The sequence below is a fragment of the Sylvia atricapilla genome, chromosome 4 (genome assembly GCF_009819655.1).
Source record: "Sylvia atricapilla isolate bSylAtr1 chromosome 4, bSylAtr1.pri, whole genome shotgun sequence".
NCBI classification, from domain to species: Eukaryota; Metazoa; Chordata; class Aves; order Passeriformes; family Sylviidae; genus Sylvia; species Sylvia atricapilla.
The window spans coordinates 57,814,216-57,836,841 of NC_089143.1; the positions used below are offsets into that span (position 1 = coordinate 57,814,216).

The 22,626-nt window shown below is 38.7% G+C and overlaps 1 protein-coding gene across 9 annotated transcripts in view; it reads right to left on the bottom strand.

The window, feature by feature from the left end:
- INPP4B (inositol polyphosphate-4-phosphatase type II B) overlaps positions 1-22,626 on the bottom strand; it is a 294,594-nt gene that overhangs the window by 244,089 nt on the left and 27,879 nt on the right. For 5 of the 9 annotated variants that reach the window (XM_066317988.1, XM_066317986.1, XM_066317985.1 and 2 more), the window contains exon 2: positions 10,027-10,085. The exons of the other annotated variants lie outside the window; for them this stretch is intronic. In XM_066317988.1, coding sequence (XP_066174085.1) covers positions 10,027-10,038 — 12 coding nt within the window. In that variant the 5' untranslated portion in view covers positions 10,039-10,085. The remainder of the gene's footprint in view (positions 1-10,026; positions 10,086-22,626) is intronic. 9 annotated transcript variants of the gene reach the window in all.

The following is a 22,626-nucleotide window of genomic DNA, read 5'->3' on the forward strand; positions in this document are numbered from 1 at the left end:
TTGCCCACACTGAATTACTTCAGTAGACTATTTTTCCTTAGGATTAGTTAACAATGTAAGATGCTCATTTGGCTGGTAACCTAAAACTATTACGTGAGGAGATTGCTGCTGCCATCTACTGACAGCTTCCCTTATAAACAAAATTTAAAGCAACTTAAACCGAGGTTGGAGTCTAAAGTGTGATAAACTGGTGCAATAGAAAAGCCCAGCAGGCACAGACTGGCAGCCAGGCTACACTATCCACACTACAGAATAATCAAACACAAGTAATACTCCATATCGGGCAAAGATCACTTCCAGTGAAGGAAGAGTTTAGCAACAGTATCCTCACAAACTAGTTTACTGCCTTAAACAGAAAAAACCTGATGCAAGCCATACGTTTTTGTGGTGGTTATTTTCTTTGCTTTTTTTTTTTAACAAAATGTGGAGGGTTCTTTCTTTGATTACTAATCACTCAGCAATAAAGACATGTAGGTATACTACTGCCAAGATCAATCCCTAACTCTTTCACAGCATGCTCTCCTAGAGTAATATCCCAGTTCAGATTAACATAATCAAAAGTCAGTTCTGTGCTCAGTTTGATATGGTTTTTTTGTCCTAAGAGGTAGTTCACTGGCATGCCGTGTGAAGTGAAACAGTTTCAGAGGCAGAGACGCTCTTCCAGCTACAGTCAAAATACCAACTTCAAAACACAAACGGTTCCATTATTCCCTTCAGTGCAGATTCATGGACTGCAGCAGCAGTCATCTCTCAGTGCAGCATGTTAATATTATTAACACTGGTATTATTAGCCTTCCTCCATCCCTAGGTTTCTTTCAGGAGTTAAAAGCTAATATCTAATGAGATAGATATCAAGTATTTCACTTACAATTCACTCAGTTACAGATTGCTACGCTACTGGACTTGTGCACAGAATTTCAAAGTTTTGTTGTCTCAGCTCTCAGGTCTTCTCCAACCCAAACCAGACAGCTATTAGAGTCCTCTCTAAAAACTTGCTTGCATTTCAGGAGCTGCCACCCATGACTCCCAAAACAGCGCAGTATGGAAGCTAATCCAACCCTAATCTTTTAAATTTATCTCAAATAGTGAATGCACATTCATTCCCAGGACTCTCTGCAGTCATGTGAGAAGCTGTTCAACAAAAACTTCTGACAGATCCCACACTCTGAGAAACACCAAAACCAGTAATAGCCACTGAAATAAGAAAGAACCACATGGGGATGCTCAAATTTTTGTTATATACAGTTATCTACACAATTATCTAGTGCAAATGAGACTAATACTTGATTACCATCAATTATGTAATTGCAACACATAATATTATATCTATTACACAATTATAATCGCTGCAGGGATAGCAGAGAACACAACATTTTTTAAAAAAATTGAATGGAGCTAATTCTATTAGGTAACACTTAAAAATTCAGGGATTTGCTCAGATTAAAAGTTATATTTATCACCCGAGGGTTTATGAATGCAGGTCAGGGATCACAGGACCCTATGATATTAACCACTGACAGATACAGAACACAGATGATAAACTGGAGAAGAAAGCTGGAGAGTTTACACATCAGACATGCAAATCTTCATCAGACTACATGAGAGCCAAGCCAATAAAAAAATTATCATAGTGAATTTCCAGCAGGCATTATAGCAAAGATGATTTGTAAAAGCAGAACTTTGGGGAAGAGAAAGAGACTACATTTTTTATCAAGTGTTTTATTACTTCCTTGCTGGTTTGACAGATCTACAAACACATTGGTTGTGTGCTGGACACAGCTCAGAATTTTCAAGAAAACTTTAGGAAAGAAAAAGAAGGGTACTGGAGACTGGGAAAAATCTTCACAGTGAAAACAAAAAGCTTACAAAAGGAACGACACAACAATCTGATGCAAAGAAAAGAGTGATGGTCAAAACAAAGGATAAAAACCTGAGGAAAACTGTTTTTGCAAGATATCTAATGGATATAACCAAATGTCTTCTTTACTAAGAAAAGAGAAGGATATTCCAGTAAACAAAAATGCAAAACTAGATTATCCCAGTCCAAACTTCTAGGTGATACAGAGCAGGAAAGAGTTGTCCATCTTAAAAAGAATCTGTAAAACACAAAGATAGCCAGAACACAAATACTTTGAAACACATTCCTGTCGAAAGCAATTCTAAAAAATATATGAGCAGCAGGAAGAGAAGTGATGTTTGCTTCAGCCATCAAAAGAAATAGGAGAAAGAATTTGACAGAAAAGATTAAGCAGCTGTTTGATTCCCACTGAAATTGAATTCATGGCTAAATGCACAGGAAGAGGTCTCTGAAAGGCGAGATCAAAGTGCAGTTTGGACAAACAGGTATTGAGGCAGGCCTAGATGCGACTTACTACTGAGGAATACTCAGTTAAAAGTTACATTTTCTCATATATGCTTTGACTCTGGGTACAGCACAGCATTAATCCCTCAAAAGAATAAAATCAGTGGAAGAAGTTAAGAATGTCTGCTGCTTCCAACACCAGCTCACCCTCTGACTGCAGCTCCTTTTTCCCCTAGTCAGGCACACAAACAAGCAATGCTTCTTAGCCCTTACTTAGAAGAGTTTATTCAGTGATTAGTAAAAGACTGTCCTGTAGAGTGCAAGCAATAGCAACAGGACCAGGAAGGATTCTGGGATAGAAATGCAGTGAAAGGCACTGCAAAAAAAGCAATACTTCACATATCAAACCAAGGAGTGGGCAAGAAGGCACAAAAGAGGAAGGAGTAAAGCCTGCTTACACCATGAAAAAGCTAAAGGAAAGGAAGGCATGCAACAAGTTCAGCAAGAGATGAAAGCAGACAGAAAAACCAGGAGACAGAATGGATTATCTAAGTGAGAACACGTTACAAGAAAGGTCTGACTCCAATAGCAGTGGAAGGGAGGAGAGGGCTTTACTAATGTGGAGAACAAGTCAGTCATATCTGGAGGGGGGAAGGAGAAGCAGCAAGAAAATAGAGGTAATCAGATGGCAAAAGGGCAGTAGGGCTTGCCAGGACCCTGTTAAGAAGGGAAACGAGAGATATAAAGTCTTTCAGTTCATAGTAAAAATAGAAGCAATTGATTATTCTCATTCCTCAATGGTTATAAACCACATTTTCAAGTACTGTTGGGAAGCAGACTGCAGCAACAGTCAGCACACAGACCTTAGTGATCCTGCACAGACCCCTGAGAACAAAATCCCAGTGGTGGCCTTCTGCTGTCTCAGGGCTTTGTATTGGCATAATGTGCATCATGCTCAGCAGGGTTCTTAGGCTAGAGCTTACAGCGTTCACCTAGCACAGAGTTCTCTGCACAGCATTCTCCCAACCCAAAATGGCTAAAACCATCGTGAAACCTTGACCACAAAAAAAACTACTTAAATTGAGACATGTAAAAATATAAGCATTCAAAAATGCCTTCACAGTGTAACACAAGGGGGAGCAAAACTGGTTCTTAAAAGAAGCCCAAACATAAGGAAGGGACTTGAAACATATAAGGTCTCTCACTGACCTGAATACACAACTACAGGAACAGGAAAATACCTAGCACTAAGGCAAATTCAAAGCCCACATGGCAACATCTCTTCTCTCAACACACCTAAATTTGAGTTCTTCACTAAACACTGACTGATATGTAAATACTTCTGGATAGCTATAAATTTGTGTATATTGCCATATACCTAACATTCCAAAAGTCAGAGGACAACTCACATTAAGTGCAGGCAGAAGCAAGGCAGCACTGGGGCTGAGAACACTCAAACACACTGGGACTTCTGAACCCCAAAGGGTGATAAGGCTTTCAGACCCACCTGTATCACAGTTTTGTAATTTTCCCACCTGCTTCTTCATTTAGCACATATCCTACTGCAAATTAAAATCTTACCAACACAGCAACAACGTATTTCACTGAAACTTACCAACACAGATTCACTTACCTGCTCCTCAGCTTGCAGAACGTGCTCATAACTAATATCACACATGTAGTTTACAGGCAGAGAAAAACCACACTGAGCAGCGACATTCAATCCCAAAGATATGCTACATTGTGCAGGAGCACTTATTCAGCTGCTCAGTCTTTAAACTGACACAGAGCATGCTCTAGAAAATTAAAATCACTGCTGAAAAATGGTTTATAATAAGTACATCCTTAGCCAGAAGAGACACTTTTATTTCAAGATGCCCTGGAGAGATCACTGACTTACAGAATGCTAAACCACACACACAGAAGCTTCATATTCTAACAGATCAGAAAATACTCTGCAGCTTCAAAAAACAATCTCATTCTGTAAGAATATTTTAAAAATATCAAATTGGAGAGAAAAATACTAAAACTCTACAGCTATGAAATGGTGAAAATACATTGTGTATGCCTGCCTGATGCAGATAAGATACATTCACACATTTTTATGGCAGAAATCACATGCAACTATGCCATGAAAACCCAAATAACATTTTCATAGTTGCATTACAATGTTATTCAGATCCAAAATTCAGGAGTATGTCATGATTCTATTATTTCTACCTTGCATGTGGTTCTCTGGTTATTGATTTGAGTCAATCTGCAATCTTACTTTCAGGCTTTTTTTTGCCAACTGTTAATAACACATTACACTTGCAATAAATGCTGTAACAACATAATTTATGTTAAGCTTCTACATACATTACAGCAAAGCATATTTTTATTGACTTCATAACCATTCAGATTTGCTCTTTAAACTTGTCTACAAAATCTCAAGCGCAACAAGGCACGTGGGTTCAACAAAATTTAATTCAATACAGGAGGAGTCTCAAAATGTTCACCACCTTTTACATAACTCTCTCTGGCATTAAGTGTATTACAGCACTCTAATTTACATCTGTGTGGTTAAGTCCATGGATTGGCTCTGGCCAATCTAAGTCCCTAGGTTTTAGAGGGGTCAGGAAACACACGGATTTACTACAGTATGAATGCGTCATACAAGTTTGCTACAACAACATTGTTTAGATTACAGGTAAAAAAGGACAGGTTAGTAATTTTGTGTGAAATATGACTTCTAATGCAAGATACTTTTGTCACTCATGGCTTTTATTTTAATTTCGATACTGTCATCTGTAAACCAAGCTTTTCTCTTTCTACATAATTTTTTAAAAAATCAATACATCACAAAAATCTTAAAAGGCAACTTTTCTTACACAAAAGTAGAATTAGTTTATTGAGCTGGTGCATGGATGAGCTGACGTGACAGACTGGACTGGTTACCTCCACAGGATCATTAAACCACAAGCTATGCAAGATTTGCACAATGGACACTAATGATTCTCCTAGAGAATCCACTACAGAGCATTGATCAATAATCCATTTTTAAATAAATTCCTAAATACGTATTCAAAAATAAGCAGCAACCTCAACGTGTTTACTCAATAGAACACAATGGGCCCTCTGGAACTATTACTGAGATGCAAAAACATAATTGTACTTTTTAGTGTATCTTTTCTGTGGCTAGATTGCAAAGTAATTTACAAATCTGTTTAAGTATCAACACTACTATTTGGGACTATAAGGATATGAGAAAATGAACCATAGATGGGTTAGATAGCTTCTTTCTTTACATTACTAGCAATGACTCCAAATTCACACATGCACAGCACATAACAGTTTAGGCCGAAATCCAGCCCTGAATTGGCTTAAGTATCAAGAAACTGAAAAAGGCCCAAGTTATATGTTTATTCCTTTAGTGGGAAGAAAAAACAAATAATTCTGAAGAACCTATGAACAGAAAACAAAAAGGAAATGAAATGGCATGACAAAAATTCGCTTGCTTTTTGTTGGTTTTATGTTGGGGTGTTTTCCTCAAGAAAACCATTGCTATAAATTGTGATCTGCAATTAAAACAAAAATTAATACACAATACTGCAATCCTCCAAGAGATCCAAAACTTCTAATCAAGAATCCCTTCCTGTGCTAATGAAAAAAGGTATGTAAATATCTAATACTTATTAAACATATAAGCAAGTGATGCTGAGTAATCCTTCTCCCAGTATCACACTCAAGTTCTGGAAGAAAGTACTTCCCAGGCTCCAATTGGGTAGAAACTAAGTATATAACACATCTGCCAGATAGTTTAGCTGAGTCACAAAGTTGCCAATTTCCACAAGAAATATTTTGGACTAGGATCTGTAAGAATTGGCCCCAGATTAGCACAATGTCAAACTTCTCTCTGGAAGCCCTGTCATGCACCAGGTTTCCCAGCTCAGTCACACTGCTGACCTCAGCTTCCTGGAGCCCCATTCCCAACCCTGCCTTCAAAAGAAACTTACACTGAGTGTGTTCATAGGGTGCAAAGGCACATCTGCCACTTCCTGAGATGTGGACACAGAGCCCACACACAAACCCAAGGTTTGAGGGCTTCACACACAAAGGTATTAGCAAAATATGCTTCCCACGGGGGATCATATCTATGGCTGGTCAGGCTGCCACCCAACCATCTGCTCTGTAACTAAGACTGAGCGAGAAAATAAAATCTAAATGCTAATGGGTTAAGATGAAGAAAGGAACGTTACTTGCCAATAACCATCACAGGAAAAACAGTTTCAACACAGGGATAATGAAATAAATTTATCCCAGTTATAATAGAGCTGGACAATAAGAAATAAAGACAAGAATTAAAACAGCTTCCCCCAATCCCTTTCTTCTAAAGGTACAGCTTCATACTCCTTCATTCTTAACCACTTAACCTCCTTGTCCACACCTCTTAAGCGGCACAAGAGAGACAGGGAATGGGGTTATAGTCAGTCTGTAACAGTTCCTCTCTGCCACTCCTCCCTCCTCATGCTTTTCTCCTGGGTCCTTCCTACAGGGTGCAGATATAGAACATCTGCTCCAGTGTGGATCCTCTTCATGGGCTACAGTTCCTTTTAAAAGAACCAGTTCCAGCATAGAGTGTGAATGATGGTCCATGGCCAGTCTATCTGCATGCCCCTGCACAGTCTCCTCCACCTGGAGCAGATCCTCTCCTCCTCCTCCGACTTCAGTTTTCGCAGATCTATTTTTTCACACTTTCCTAAATACATCCTGCTACAACAAATAGCAAAACACATTCCTAATACATTTCCTAAATACATCTTCCTAATAAATCACTGCTATAACATGGCTATCTACAACCAGTGCAATATGGTAGGGAACAGATCCAGGAGGAGTGGGGGAAGAAAACCCCACCCACCTCCCCACACCACACAAAACCACATTGAAGTCTACAGAGGGAAAAAGGTTCACTAACACCAGCCAATGCTGGGTTGTGTCTCAGTTCAAAATGACTAACTACACTGCTAGACCAAAGAAAATAAATGTCCTCAAGATGCCTAATGGAATGAACCACATTTTCTCCCTACACTGAAAATGTATTACCACACTACTTGAGATTTACAACACAGATAAGTTGGGAGGCATTCTTTGCAATTTCATAGAGAAGATTCTTCTTATACAAGCAGCATAATTTATGAACATCTGAACTAAAATGAGAGTCTGCCATTAAACTATAAATATCTGTATACACAGACATGCACATGCCTCTGAGAGCAGTTAACAAATAGTAGAAAATCAGTCTCTGCTTCATGACCGTGACTTCCAGAGTTAATCGTTCAGCATTCAGATGATCTTCCAAAACATCAAAGTTACTTTTCTTCCATGTCAAGCCACAAGCCAAGTCAGATTCCAACAACAAAAATAGCAACATGTCTTCATTCGTGCTGCTTGGGACATATCTTTCACACACTACATTAGCAGCCTCCTGAAACCTTTTCTATTTCAAGCAAAGAGCAGAAAACTAGGAACCATGCTTACTAAGATGCTTGATACATTTCATAATTAAGACTATTTTTTGTTTTTATACTGGGAAACTAGCTCTCAAAATTTAAACTATGATTTCATATGCCAACACACTGCTTTAGATGGGAAACCTATTCATTTCTAGGATGATATAAGAAAAAAAATACAGGGTTCTCTCCCTCCTGTCCTCACAGCACACAAATTGCTTTGGGTTTACTTAGTATGCCTATCAATTACATCTTTTGAAACATGGATATGAGATTCAAGAGAGATTTGTCTTTGTCAAAGAAGCTATCCTTTATAGCACCCAACAGATGAAGCCTCTGAAAGTGACTGTTTTACAAATTCCTGGGATATAAAGCTGACTAGGAAGCACTACATCATTTAGTTTGATCCATCATAAGACATTGCCCTTTAATCACTCAGAGGTCTCTGTACTGAGTCTAGTACCTTGTGACATTGTAAAACTAAGCACCTGCTATATCTAACCACACTTGGGCTTCACTGCCCAATCAGTCTTTGATCAGATTCATTTATTCAAGCTTCCATTTCCAGGTTTCTCTCTTATTGTGAGAGAAAAAATTTCTCCCTAATTAAAGTACCTGATAAAATCACCTTTAGAAAACACTGACATTAATCATGTCACTAGTCTTTCTATAAGCTAAAATTTGTCAAAACTCCTGGTTCCTTCCATAACTTCTGGAAACTTTGAAAAATTGTTGTAACAAAGAAACCAGCATAAGATAGTTTTCTAGCACTGACCTGAAGGTAGAATGAAAATCACCCACCTATTTAACCAGTTTCATCAAACTGCAGAATTTTAAGGGGAATTCCCATTTATTTCCTGTAAGGCTAAATCATTTCAGCAACAAGCCATTAATTCGTGTCTCACTCTCCAAGTTTCTCAAAAAAGCAGCTTTGTATTTCAAAAGCCTAAGTGGGCCTAGCAGTTGATTTCCACAAAACTCACCCACTCCTTTCTTCACTGTTGCAAAGCTGATCAAAACACTTCCTTAAACCTTTTCACAAAAGGCCAAGGCTCCCATGAAAATAGAGCACTTGGAGGAACGTGGAGTAGAAGGGAATAGCTTCAAATGTAAAGCCCTTCACTAAAAATTTCTCCAAGTCACACAGCAGGATGTTAATGCATGAAGCTGTGACAAAGGGGTGGCCGTGAGCTTGCTCTCAGCCACATTTAACTTGTCAGACCATTTACCACCCAGGGGAATGCAGCTGGACGAAACTCAAGCCAGAGAACCCTTTATGTCCTACTGTCTCCTTTTGTTTGCAAACATACAGAAATCTCACAGGCTCCTGAGCGGCGCTTTGAAAGCAAACATTGCTTTAAAAATGTACCATATGTGCACATTCATCACTATCTTAAGATAAGCCACTATATCATATTGAAAAATCTTTCCAACAAAATCCACAATCTGCCCAGCAGTGCAATCATTTCCATCTGACTGCTGGTCCATCCAGCACAAAAATATCCTGGAAGCCAATTATCAAGTACTTACTGTTAACAGGTGAGCATCTCAAGCCACACACTATCCCCGATTCTTTGCAGTCCAGCGCTATTTTCAGGCACCTGCGGAAAGATGTCCATAGTATCAGACAAAGGCTAAGAAAAAGGGCAATTCCACACTTAGTGCTTGTTCATTCCAGAAGATGAGTGGCCTCAACTCCTAATAAAGCCAATGACAGACAAGGGCACTCAGCAGCTCACGCAAGGCTTTCCATGGCAGGTCAGGGTCAGAGCCTATTTGAACAGGCCCTTCATATTAGGCATATAACTGCCTTTTACAAGAAAGGAAGAGAAAATACCATTTTTTATAACAGATTTAGTTACAAAATCAAATAAAACTGTAGTCAGGAAATTGCATCTTGAACATTGCCACAATGCCTCATTTAGCTGTGAGATTTCGTTTTCATTATTCCAGTGGATTTGGTGGAATAATTCTGGATTTAGACCTGTGTATGTTATGAGCACACCCTGGGCATAGACTATTTATGATTCAGCTAAAGGATGTTGATATCATGAAGAATGGCCAGCGTTATAGACACAAACAATGGATTTTTTTTCATTTCCACTCTTCTAATAATAGTGATTTATATTTTTTGTCCCTAAAAGCACAATGCGAATATAGCTATCATTAAAAAGGATTACTCAAGTTCCCACGTTAGACTAGCACATCCAAAAAAGCAGCAGGAAAATGAATTACCTTATTTTTCATTAGAAAAAGCAGATTTCCTTTCAGTCAGCACCATCTCTCCCTTGGTTCTGCATGCAAAGAGGTAAGAGATTAATAAAAACAACCTTCTGTCTTCACACATTAAATGCTTCTCAAAAAGGTGAATTAGTTATAAAGGTCAGAAAAGAAAATCATTATCAACCAAAACAAGACAGCTTAACTCAGTGGCTGCCTATGTTAGATGTCAAATAACTTCCCAGAAGGTTTCTTCTACTCTGCAGCTGGAAGAATTGGTGACTGCAGCACACAGTCAACACTGCTTTCTCAACTTTTCTCCCTCTTCCTCACATGGGAACAGAAACAGGCACTTTGGCATGGAACCTTTCATTCCCATCATCTCGGGAGATCAAAAAAACTAATCTATGTTAAAACAGAAAAAAAAATTCACTATTATATTAAAACATGCAAATCTGAATTTACAATTTTTAGAACACAAAAAAAGGAGTAAAATGAGACTTAAATATTTACAGCCACCTTGCTATTATTATTTTGCTACACTTTTTTAAAGTGCTTAACCAGTGGGAACAACGTCTTTGTCTATTGACACGTGCAAGAACGTAAACAAACTTTTGAAAATTGAAGTTGTGAAACATTCCCCGAGTCAGTGAGTGGAAACTTTTGGTGGAAACTTCAAGAAACTTTGAAAAGGGATTCTTCCATAAACAGATGATTTTTAATATTGTATAATTTTTCTTTTTAAAAACACATTTGTAGGTGTATGCGTAGATATCTATGGATACAGAGACCTATTATAAACATACACAAATATAAATCTTAGAGACAAATGTGATCTCTTTAGGAATGACTTCTTAAGAGAAAAAATATTTTTGCACAGGATGTAATCTTTTACATTTTTGAAGGGACCCATGAAACCCTGTACCTCCAGTCAGCCTGGAATTGCTAGGGAGCTGGAAGAACAGCTGTACCTTGAGGTTATGTTATTCTACAGTTGCCTCTGAGGAACTCTTGTATTTCTCTCAGCTAGCCACCACTAAAATCATTATATTGAGCAGAACAAAGTCTTGTTGCAGTAAATAGATAAAAAAAATAACATTTTCTTTTTCTCTTGATAATTTCAATTAAGATGTTCCAATAGGCAACATTTGAAAAGCAGAGTACCTTTTTCCCCAGAAGAAAATGGGAGGATTACACTTACAGGCATTGGGACTTAAACCTGGGGAGTTTTCCCAGAAAAAGAATTGAAATTCCTGCATCTTTTCAGACCTACTAGTGCAAGGACAACACAGAAAATAATGTAATATAAATTGATGTACATCCAGCAACTGAAAACTTAAAGTCATCAGATCCAAGCATCCAAGTAGCTTTAGAGTACAAGTACAGGATGCTGCTAAGACCAAATTCCATCCCTCAGAACCCTGTGGGCACCAGAAGGGAGGAGTCACATTCCCACTGCAGCTTTTTCACGTAAAATATTTTTTTCTGTAGGATTAAGGAAGTCATTACTTTGTACACATGAAAACCAAGCAAGTCCAAAGATTAGTCAGACTAACAATGACAAGCCTACAAGGAAGCAGTGCCTATGGTGCCTACAATGAGTACACAGGGTAAGTAAACCTGGTGAGGAGCCCCAAGGCAGACAGAAGTGAACACTTCCTAAAGCCTCCTGTCCAGGAAGTTTGCTGCACATTCTGCAGGAAATTGTGGCTAATTATCATTAGAAAATGCACGTTGTGGTTTCACCAGGGTGTGTATAAAATATTCTGAAAATGTAGCACAGAACTTGCTCAGCCCCTTATAACTGAGTCTGTGCTGGGTTTGAGCTTGTTTTGTTTTTTCCCCTAATAGAATAAAAGTAAATACAATCACAATGAAGATCAACTGGGACAAGTGAAGATAAAACATTTGCTGTTGCTGAAATTACTGTGTTAGGACTGATTTTACCACTAAACATGAGCTATTTTCTAACAGCTACTGAGGGAATAGACATTTATTCAAGCTTACTGGAAATTGAAAGACATTTAAAATATGGTCATAAAAGCCTGAAGAAACCTGCAAAGGAGGTGCAAAGTGAGTCATGGAAAATCTATACTGATAAAAGAACACAGTCTTTAGAGATGGGATGGGTGAATTCTGAGGAACTGCATATCTAATTTTTAAGACATGGTAACCAGTGACTGGTGACTAGCAGTTAGTAGCAGAGAAAAAACAGTCTTTGTTTACGGGAAAAAAAATCATGTTAAGGACTTTATACTCTTTCCCAGCTATGTGCCAATGGAAACCTGAACAAACTAGTTTTAAGTTTCATTATTTAGAAAGGTATTTAGTGCCAGTCAAGCATCAGTAATGAAGAAAATAAAATGAGGTGTATGTGATTAGTGAAACCAAGCTAACAACTCCACAAAGCATGCACAGCAACCAGGAGTAGTTTTCAATGCAAGTCATTTTTACGTATTAATTTTTCATCCCCCACCACTCTGCAAATCTTCCGCTTTCCTTGTCAAAACAACCTGATGTGCACCTGGCCAGCAATGCCAGATCTTTGGCATTGAATCTCATGGGGCTGCCAAGGAAGGGAATGAAGATGAGTAAGAGATGGAGGGGGACAATGATGGTGCTACATCATTTGTAGAAGCTGAGCCATAGACATCCAGACAGCAGATGTGAAGGCCAACTGAAACATTAAAACAAAAATACTCAAAAAGATGCCATTGTTTATTGTGGCTTCCATTCTATTGGATGGACTCCAAACACTACTTTCTTTTCAAAATACATGAGCAGTGTAAAGGGAAAAAACCCAAGGACAGTTAGGTAACCCCTCACATTTCTTGAGAAAAAAAAACTATTTTCTTTTCAGTAGCTCTAGAATCTCATGCAGAATCTGTAATTTTATGCAGCATTTCCACAGTTAATTAATACGACTAGAAATATCTTTTGGGTGTAGACACAAATAGCTAGAAAGCTCAAATATGCACTTAGGGGGCAAGGGGAAAAGGACAGATTCTTTTATTTCTCTCCTTCACAGGAACAATAGCTCTAACAAAACACCAAGAGTTAACTATCAAAGTCCACTATTCTAACGGTTTTCAGTGGTTTTGGAACATTTTCTTTGGTGGTTTCAGGAAATGAGTTGAGTGTTTCTCTCTCTCCCCCCCCCCCAAAAAAAAAAAATAAAAGCCAAAACAAAATAATAAAGAAAAACAACACCCAACAGCTTTTATTTCTTGGAAATACCTATACTGAACTTAATGAATAAATTATACTTGGCACATAGAAGACATCTTTGTTTCTTTCTCAAAACATCTCCTCTGTTTATTGGAAATTCTTGTAACATTAAGTTCCTACGGAACTTCGACCACTGGATATCTGGAAACAAATATTTTTGTCCAATTTACTGTTATCAGAGCATCACTTTGCACTGCTGCAAGGATGAGAAAACAAAGCCAAAAAAGTAGTTCTAGAGATCTTCCTTTTAATCCCAACAGTTATTTAAAGGCCGTTCTCAAAAAAAGAATTCTTGATATGACCCTTACACAGTCAAGGAAGTGAAGCCTGTCAAATGGATTTTAATACTCCTGTGCAGTCTAAAAAAAAAAAAAAAAGCTGCCCAATCCTCAGTACATGGGCTTCAGAAGTCAGTTTCAGTCTCTAAATCAGAAGCTTTTATTCTTCAGAGACACAGACATCTTTTTCTGGTGGAGAATTACAACTCTTAATTCTTTATCCAGTTCCACTCAACTGTTGAGCTGAAGGAGAAGCTACATCTTCTGCACTGTGTCTTTCTGTGGGCCCTTTCATTCCTACTCTCACCTTTATATTCACTTTCTTTTTGAGTTTATCCCTCAATAAATGGGTCACTGCTGTGTCCTGTAATTTCCAATAGCCATACTACAGCCAATTCCAATATCTCTATGGCAGTGGAAGCCAACCAAACTCAACTATTACTTTGTACATGTAAAAAACAGCCGAGTCAAAAATATCATGTTCTGAAGACAAATCTCCAAGAATTTTTTTCCTCCTAGGGAGGTTCTATAGAACTGGCACAGAGCTAAAAGCTCTTTAGTTTCCCTTCCATTATCAAATACCCTGCCAAGCAAGGAAGAGAACACACGCAAGCAGTCCCAACATGTATCTAAGCAGTAGAAGGTACAGCTCCAACTTTTCCATTCATTCCCACACATACACTTCTTTTCCTTGTTTTCCCTTGAGCATCAGCAGCCATGCTTCTTTTGCCCCACCTTCATAATCATCTTGAAATAACCTCATAACTTCACAGTCATCTCAAAACCTGACCTACAATTTCCAGCACAAGGATGCTGTTGTGCCCAAAATGAGCTACCAGAGGCTCCACCATGCAGGTGCAGCTAGCTGCCAATGTTTTGTAAATTGATGGACTACAGCTGTGGAAAGATGGCTCATACAGCACTCACACATAGTGTAAGATTAGTGATTACAGACAGATATCCTATGAGTATCTTCAGCATTGAAGACCAAACCCATCCGAAGATGCTGGTTTGGACACACGACACACAAAACCCAGCCACAAAGGACCCTTGCAAAAGGGGCTTTGGAACTGGCAATGCATACATTCCTACTAGTCTCTGTATGCTGAATGGAATTAATTGTTCATATTGTTTTAGAGCCACAGACTGTTTTTAAAAACAGAGAACACAGTCTTTGCAATTGGCCCATTTGCTTTTCAAAAAAGGAAGTTTGGCAAATTAAAAAGTTTTTGTGGTCTCCAACTGTATACTGTTTTGGTTTGGCTGGCTCCCCCTCAGACAGATCTTTTGCCCAGCTTTCACACAGTTCATTGGTACCCTTCTTGTTTTAGAGAACAATGTTCTAGAAATCCAACAGCAACCAACCTCCTTACTGGTGTGTGAACCAATCAATTCTAGTCTTTTTAAAAACATCTTATAAATCTATCCTAAATAGCATCTTCATCTACTTACAGTTATTCTTGATTGCTTCAATCTCTGAGTAACATGAAAAAAAATCAGAACCTACAAATCTGGTCCCAGATGGAAAAGCCTTGAAAAATGCCAATAATTTAATAAAACTAAGTCATCAAAGCAAATAAAGGTTACTGGCTAAACTAATTATGCTTAAATTCTGTAATTATTGTAATGCACAGACATCTGTACTCCCACATAAAACTGCAAAACACAGAAGGTCAGGAGACAAGTTGTAAACTGCTATTAAGAAAGTATTTGCTTTCTAGCAAAGGAAAAACAATTCCAGGTAAACAGAACGCACCAGGCTTCTGGAAGGGCTATTAAAAGGAATAAAGAAGTTCCAGGAGGAGATGTGCATATTGATTTTGTTATTTTCCCCTCCAAGGGAAATGGTACATATCTTGCACTCACCCATCAGTAAAGTAGTAACAGTCTAGAATTCCTTTTATCACATCTGTGCGTCACTTGCTCAGCATAGGAGCCATAACATGTAAATCATGGGGGACAGTAAGAGCAGGAGGCTGCAGTAAAACCCTTGAGACAGCACACTTTAGTACATATCAGCCACTACCTGGAAACGCAAGGCAGCATGGCCAGCAGTTCCAAAGCAATAATAATCAAGGTGCCTGTTCCCTGGAAGTTTGCCAGAGAAGCTAAACTAATCTGACAGCATCTGAATAGTATTCAGACCTAAAACATGTAAGAGATCCTGGGATTCAAACTTGGGTTTAACTTAGAGACTCAATGACCATTCAAAGGCTATCACAAGCAGTGATCAGAACAATAAAATTCAAGGTAAACATCCTCAAAGGACGTCTGTCTTCAGCTGCAGGACTGGGTCCCCTTGAAGGACCAGAAAGACTTTCTAGCTCAGTAATCCACTCCCCTTCTGTCCCCATTTCAGACTAAAACTGTCAGTCACGGAAATTACTTAGTCATATAGTGCCTCTAAGTGTTTGTCCTAGATAATTTCTTTCCTAGCATGAAAGCTGATAGAGATATTATCTTCAGTAATTTAACACCAGTGGATCAAGAGACAGAGGCATGCTGAGTCTAAAGTCCTTCTCAACATTCCACCACACACAATCACCACAACTATAATTTATAAAGAAACTGGACCAGTCAATTACTTTGTGAGTGGCCAGGAGAGGAAGAGGTGGAGGAGTCTATGTCCTTGGAAGCAATAATTTTAGAACAGATGACCATTTTGACAGCTCATAGGCCACAAAATTTATCAAGTTCTCTGTCTCCCTGCATTTGACGTTATAGTTTTCATGATCATTTTCTATGGACAAGGTAAAATCAGAATTATTTTATATGCATGACACAGAAAAAGAGCTGCAACTGTAAGCACCAGCTTTGAATCTCCGATTAGCACAATGACAAAAAAGATACATTTTAGATCACTTGAAGAGATGCTAACCCACCTCTTACCCTATACATAAATATTAGATGTCAAAAAAATCAGTAGCATGTTGCAGTAAATTTTTAAATTCCAAGCAAGTTTTATCATGTAAAGCCTGCACAAAATTGACTCCAGTACTTAAAGGCTAGCCTGAATAACAGCCACTCATTGAAAAACTTGTAACTCTTTCACCTTGCAGAACAGCTACTAAAGCATATTTTATTAGTTTTGGACAGCCACCACACTACCTGTCCAAAGCAGGAAATGCAGAAGGTCACTACTGAAGATACAGAAGGGAGTAAGCACCTTCACGGTTGTATGCACTACCCTGAAACAACACTTTCAGCACAGTCTCTCAGGTTCCGAATTTTCTTACAGATCATAAGCCCAGATCAACATCAAATCAGTGCATAATACCTTGCAGCTTTCATTAGTACTGCATATAATTCTGGATATTTTGGTAGAGTGTTAAAATCCAAGCTTTTTAATGCTGCCATCTCCTAAACCTCTGAAGCAAAGTCAATAGAATTGACTGCCCAATTTCACTAGTTTAGCTATTTCAAAAAGAAAAACATCGGTACTCACATCTTCAAGTCCTCAGAGACTCTACCAAACACATACTAAACTCCCATTCACTTTCTTTGAAAAAGTAAAATATTTTTAGTCCACATCATTTTGCATTAAGAACTTCTTTAATCTTTGAAACACACAGCACAGGAAACAGCCTTCAAAAGAAATGCTGCAAAATTACTCCGTAATTTTGTCTTCAAAAATTATATCCCTTTTAAGTAAAGAGATACTGCTAATTCCTCATACTGTCTCTTTATTAGGTCATAAAACATAAATAACACATTATGCTCCCCCATTAAAACTCTCCATTCTATACCTGATCCCCGAACATTGAAACAAAACATTAGGCTTTTTGCCTTGGACTGAGGATATGAGAGTACAAAGCAGAGTCAGCAAAAAGAATTAATACATGGCAGGAATTTCAAATAGACAGATATATAGATACGTCCAAGTAAAAATTTCAAAAACCTATATTTAAATCTTTATTTAAGTTTTACCTTGAAAACTATTAACAGCTGATCAGCAGGGAATAAAACTATTGGCTGACATGTTCAGGGACTGCATTGCAAATAAGGTTTCAAAGACTTGCATAGGCAACCTTCATATAAACGGAGAAAACAGCAGAAAGTAGTAGAAAAATGTATCTTACAAAAGAATCTTCTCCTTTAGGTTTGGGTTTCTCTTTTTTCCTCACTGAAGATAGGCAAGACCTATATACCAAGTATTGCTAAGTACTAGGCTATCCAGAGAAGATATCTATTGGCATTACAAAGTTATTCATGCTTTTCTGTATCAAGTTAAAGATGCTTATCAGCTGGCTGCATGCAGTCAAGCTAACTGATTACACCCAGGGAAAATTTCAGTTTCTTTCGAGCTGCTCAGTCTCCTCACTTTGCCTCCTGGCTGGCTCATTTCCTTTCAGCAAGGTCAAAGCTAGGGCTGATCAGATGATGTCTGTAGTTTTCACTTATACTTTGGTAGGCTGAAAGTACTAGAGCAATCCATTTGAATAGATTATCATCCTTAACTAGTTCAAATGTTTCTTCCTATGATTTATCAGCCTGTTTTATCTTTCAAAAACAATTAGAATCAAAAAACCTACAGGCCTGCAAGATACAGCAAGTTAATAAGTCACATCATTTCCTAGGACACCCTTTACTGAGCACTGAAAACAATTTTGAATTTTTTTTGTTTGTTTGCATAGAAGAAAGGTAACAAACATTAAATAATTATCCATTTTCACAATAGTACCAGTGTTTATTTCAGTTTTATTTTATGCTGAATCACACACACCATACCGTAATAACTTTATCCTCTGTAAATTTTCCATTCAGTCACCCTTGCATCACTATGGCCTGAAAAACATCACAGGAGCTCCAGCTGATAAGGCAATCCCTAACCAGAACCAGTCTTTTTCCAAGGCATGCATGACCTAGCAATGGCATAATTGTGCACCACAAACCAACCAGCACCCTCAGCCACTATCACTGCTGTTTGCAAGTCCCTTTTTAAAAGTCTTAATCCAAACAAGACCTTAAAAGCAAAGCATCTCCTGAGAAAAAAAAAAGGCACTTAGAGGTGAGCTATTCTATTTGGAGACAGATAATGAAAAATTAAATGCTGGCTTGCCTTGAAGGTATTCCCTTCAGCTGAAAAAAATAGCAACCATGCAGAACAGCTCTGTCTTCCCTTCAGCTGACAGATTCCCCAGTCAAGCAAATTCCTAAATGATTCATGAAGTTTCCCAGCATTCATTCCCAGATCACATTCAGACGTGATCTTTCTGGGGATGGAGAGGAAAAAAAAACCCACTTGCCTCTTGTTTTCTCTAAAAGGGATACTACAAATAAGCACTTACAGCCAACAGGTATCACCTGACACAACCACTAAACCACGTACTTCCAGCTACTGATACTGATCCAGCTGAAAACCTGCCCTGTGAGAAGGAAGTCTTATCTGTTGTGGGAGCTGTCCCCTGTGGTTTTAGTGCACCACACTAGGGAGAGATTGAGCAAGAATTTACTGCTTTGCTCAGCACAGCCACAGCACTGTGACACCAAGTGTTTGAAGCGCAACTTCCCCCGGGCTGCGCCGGAGCAGCCGCTGACCCGACACAGGTGCAGGCTCCTGGGAAAGGAAGCTCTCCTTCTCTACAGCAGCACCAGTGCTGATGGAGTCACACGGTCAGCTCAAGGAACTGACCTCGATGAAAACCCGACCAAGCTGTTCCCTCACCTACCCGGCTGCAGAAATGCCAGTGCCAGCCCAACACGGAGGGCACAAGTGTGCCCCCACAGGCAATCCTTCTGCAGAGGACCACAGATGTGTCAGCTTAGGGACTGTGTAAGTGCAGCCTTACGACAAAAATGAAGGACCTCAAACATAGTCTTCACTCAAGATTCATGGCACAGTCAAATTAATCCATGATGTCTACTCAAATTTCCAACTGTATTTTCAAGCAACACTGCCTATATTCCTCCTTCTCCCATGTCTGCTCAGCTGCAGACGTGCTGTAGCACCGGCAATAACTTTCTCTCAAGCCAGGAAGAAACTGTGTCATGGACATTATCTTCCATAGCACTTGAAAACAAATACTAGAAGGTTAAGTCAGTCTTTCAAAACCCTATTCAAAAGTGACTGCACCAACTAATGTTTCAAGACATCAGCTACAAGCAAACAACTGCAAAGACAAGTTCAGCCACTATTGTGACCCCATGGGTTCAGAGCAAGTGGAGCCCAGCTAAATATTACCATTTCATCAGTTACTTACACATATATTTACACAGCAGATTTCTTTCTCTAATCTCCAGGAAAGAAAATACACAAACCTGTAAGCTGCCATTTCAAACAAAAGAAAACTCCCAAGTAAATGAGTGTGGCAGAGCTCAATTCACTAGTAGCTCCTATACACAAGTCACTAGTAAATCCAGGCTGGGGGAGGTGGTTTGCTGGGAACCCTTAAAGAAAAGAATGAAGGTAGGACATAGTAACCAGTTTCAGAAAAATATTGCATTATATTGCTCAGTTCTGCAAGACACAGTATCTGAGTGGCAATAACAGGAACTTTTGCCTCTAGAAGATTTATTTCCTCTCTTCCAATATCTATAAACATGCAAAAGATAAACGCAAACTTAAAATACAAAATTGCTGCAGCATGCGTTTCAGTGGTCACTTCTACTATTACAGACAAATTACTGTATTAAGACTGCAGCTTTTACCCTCTAAGACAGAGGATTTTATCTTACGTTTGCAGTCCCCAACGCCTTTGAATTTCTCAACCATTTTGCCTTGCATCATATCCTAAAACTAAAAGCTTCAGTCTTAACACCTATATACCTATAAAAAGACCACATTGCTGAAAATACAGTTTTTTCTCTACTTCCCCCTTCCCCTAAACTTGTATCCGAGGAACACCTAAACTACACATATTTTTAAAAAATTACTAGCATGTTTGAGAGATTTGGGATTCATTTGAGCTCCAAAAGTTATGGCTGAAAGGTAACTGAATCAAGCCACCCACAAAATAAAATACAACATAAGAGCATCTTTTGAGATTAAAGAGATGAAGTACTTGGAACAAAATTTCTTCGCTAAGTTCCAGACAGTTCTGGAATTGACCATTTTTCTTTTGGTAATAAGAGAAAGGAGGAACTCCTCTCCCTCTGTTTAATAGCACTGATTCTGCTTTGGTTGTCCTTTCTCCATACAACCTCCATGAAAATGACAGAAGTGTTTTTCTTTCAGAACTATCACAGAAACCAACTCACCTGTGAAGACACAGCAGAGGCTTTGATTTCACCATTCCCTATTTACAGGGAAACCATGTGTGTTGGGGTAGAGTTTATATTATTCAGAGTGGCTGGTATGGGGCTGTGTTTTGGATTCGTGCTGAACACAGGGTTGATAACACAGAGATGGTTTTGTTATTGCTGAGCAGAGCATACACAGAGCCAAGGCCTTGTGTTTTTGAGCTGCCACACTGGAGGAAGCTGAGGGTGCCTGGGATGGTGGGAGGGGACACAGCCTGGACAGGGGACCCCAGCTGACCAAAGGGACATCCCAGACCACGTGACATCATGCTCAGTGTATAAAGTGAGGGAAGAAGGAAAGGAGGCACGTCTGGACTGATGGTGTTTGTCTTCCCAAGTTACATGTGATGGGGCCCTGCTCTCCTGGAGATGGCTGGACAGCTGTCTGCCCATGGCAAAGCAGGGAATTCATCCCTTGTTTTGCTTTGCTTGTGTTTATGTGGCTTTCTTTTCCTGCTAAACTGTCTTTATCTCAACCCGTGAGTTTTCAGGCTTTTACCCTTCCAATTCACTCCCTGATCCCACTGTCAGGGAGGGACAGAGGGGGTGCCTGGAGTTCAAACATGACACCCATGAGGTCTCCTGCTCCTCCACCTTCCATGGGAAGGAAATTGCTGGGTTTTCCTCACTTACTTCTCAACTGACAGCAGGAAAGCATGGAAAAGTAAGGGAGTTAATATTTGATTATGGTATTTAATATGAATAATTAAAACTCAACTAAAATACCAGGGGAAAAAAATTATATGATGTACATTTCCAACTTAAATATACCGCTCCTGAAAGTCCAAAACTATCTGGTTGCCTACATTTCTAATTAAAAAGAGTATCACTGTTAAGAACATATTTGTTGAACAAATAAATCTAGGAAATGGTGACTTGCTGCTGCTATGCTAAGAAAGAACGATAAATAATTTTACCTGTGTCTCAACAATGATTCAATTTCTATTTGCAGCAGACATCTCAGCTAAAAAGAAATTATTTCATCTGGGGAAGGGAATATTCAGGAATAGATGCAAAATAGATACAGGGAAAAAGCAAGAAAGCTCATGAATCATAAGGACTATTAAGAATGTTTGTGCTTTATGTGACAGCAATAAGTCATTCATTGACCATTTGCCTTAAATTGAATAAAAGATCCTCAGAAGGTAAGAACAGAGTTTATGTATTTTAAGGGATAAATAAGATGTATCAAGCAGAGTAACAAACTTGGCACTCTTTTTAAACCAAGCTGCTGCTATGTCTCTAAATTCATCCAAAGTTAAAAACAATTTAGAACAAACTAAGAGGTGATACCTTTGAACCACAACTTAAACCCTAGGTCAAAGGACAATCCAGATGATCAAACACATCCCAAATACCTGTTTCAATGAAGATTAGGACAGCTCAAACTGCCTATGTGCACATACTGAAGCTCTACTCCATGGTTCATTCCAGAGCTATCAATGTGTGTGCTGATTTTGTGGCTGCAGAATTCCTCGCTAATACAATCTGTAAGCAACACAGGCACCATCTGCTGGGAGTCAAAACTTACTAACACCTTTCCATGCAGACAGGCAATTTGGGAAGTGTAACACTTGACTCCAGTAAACCTAAATTTCCTATTCACACATATCCATTACTACACTACCAGTTTCCACCAATATGTAGCTTTTCACTAGCTAGAAACAGTGAGGAAATACAAATAATCCTGAAAAATTAGTTATATTTTATTAGTTCAGTTATTAATTAGGCAACAGAGCCAAACACTTAACTGGATTTCTGCATACAGTTATCTACTCTGTGTTGCACCCTGATCTCTTCAACTACAAGGGTCATGGGCTAATGTTTCTATAATTATTTTTTAAAAAAAAAACAGTCTAAGGAGTTAAAA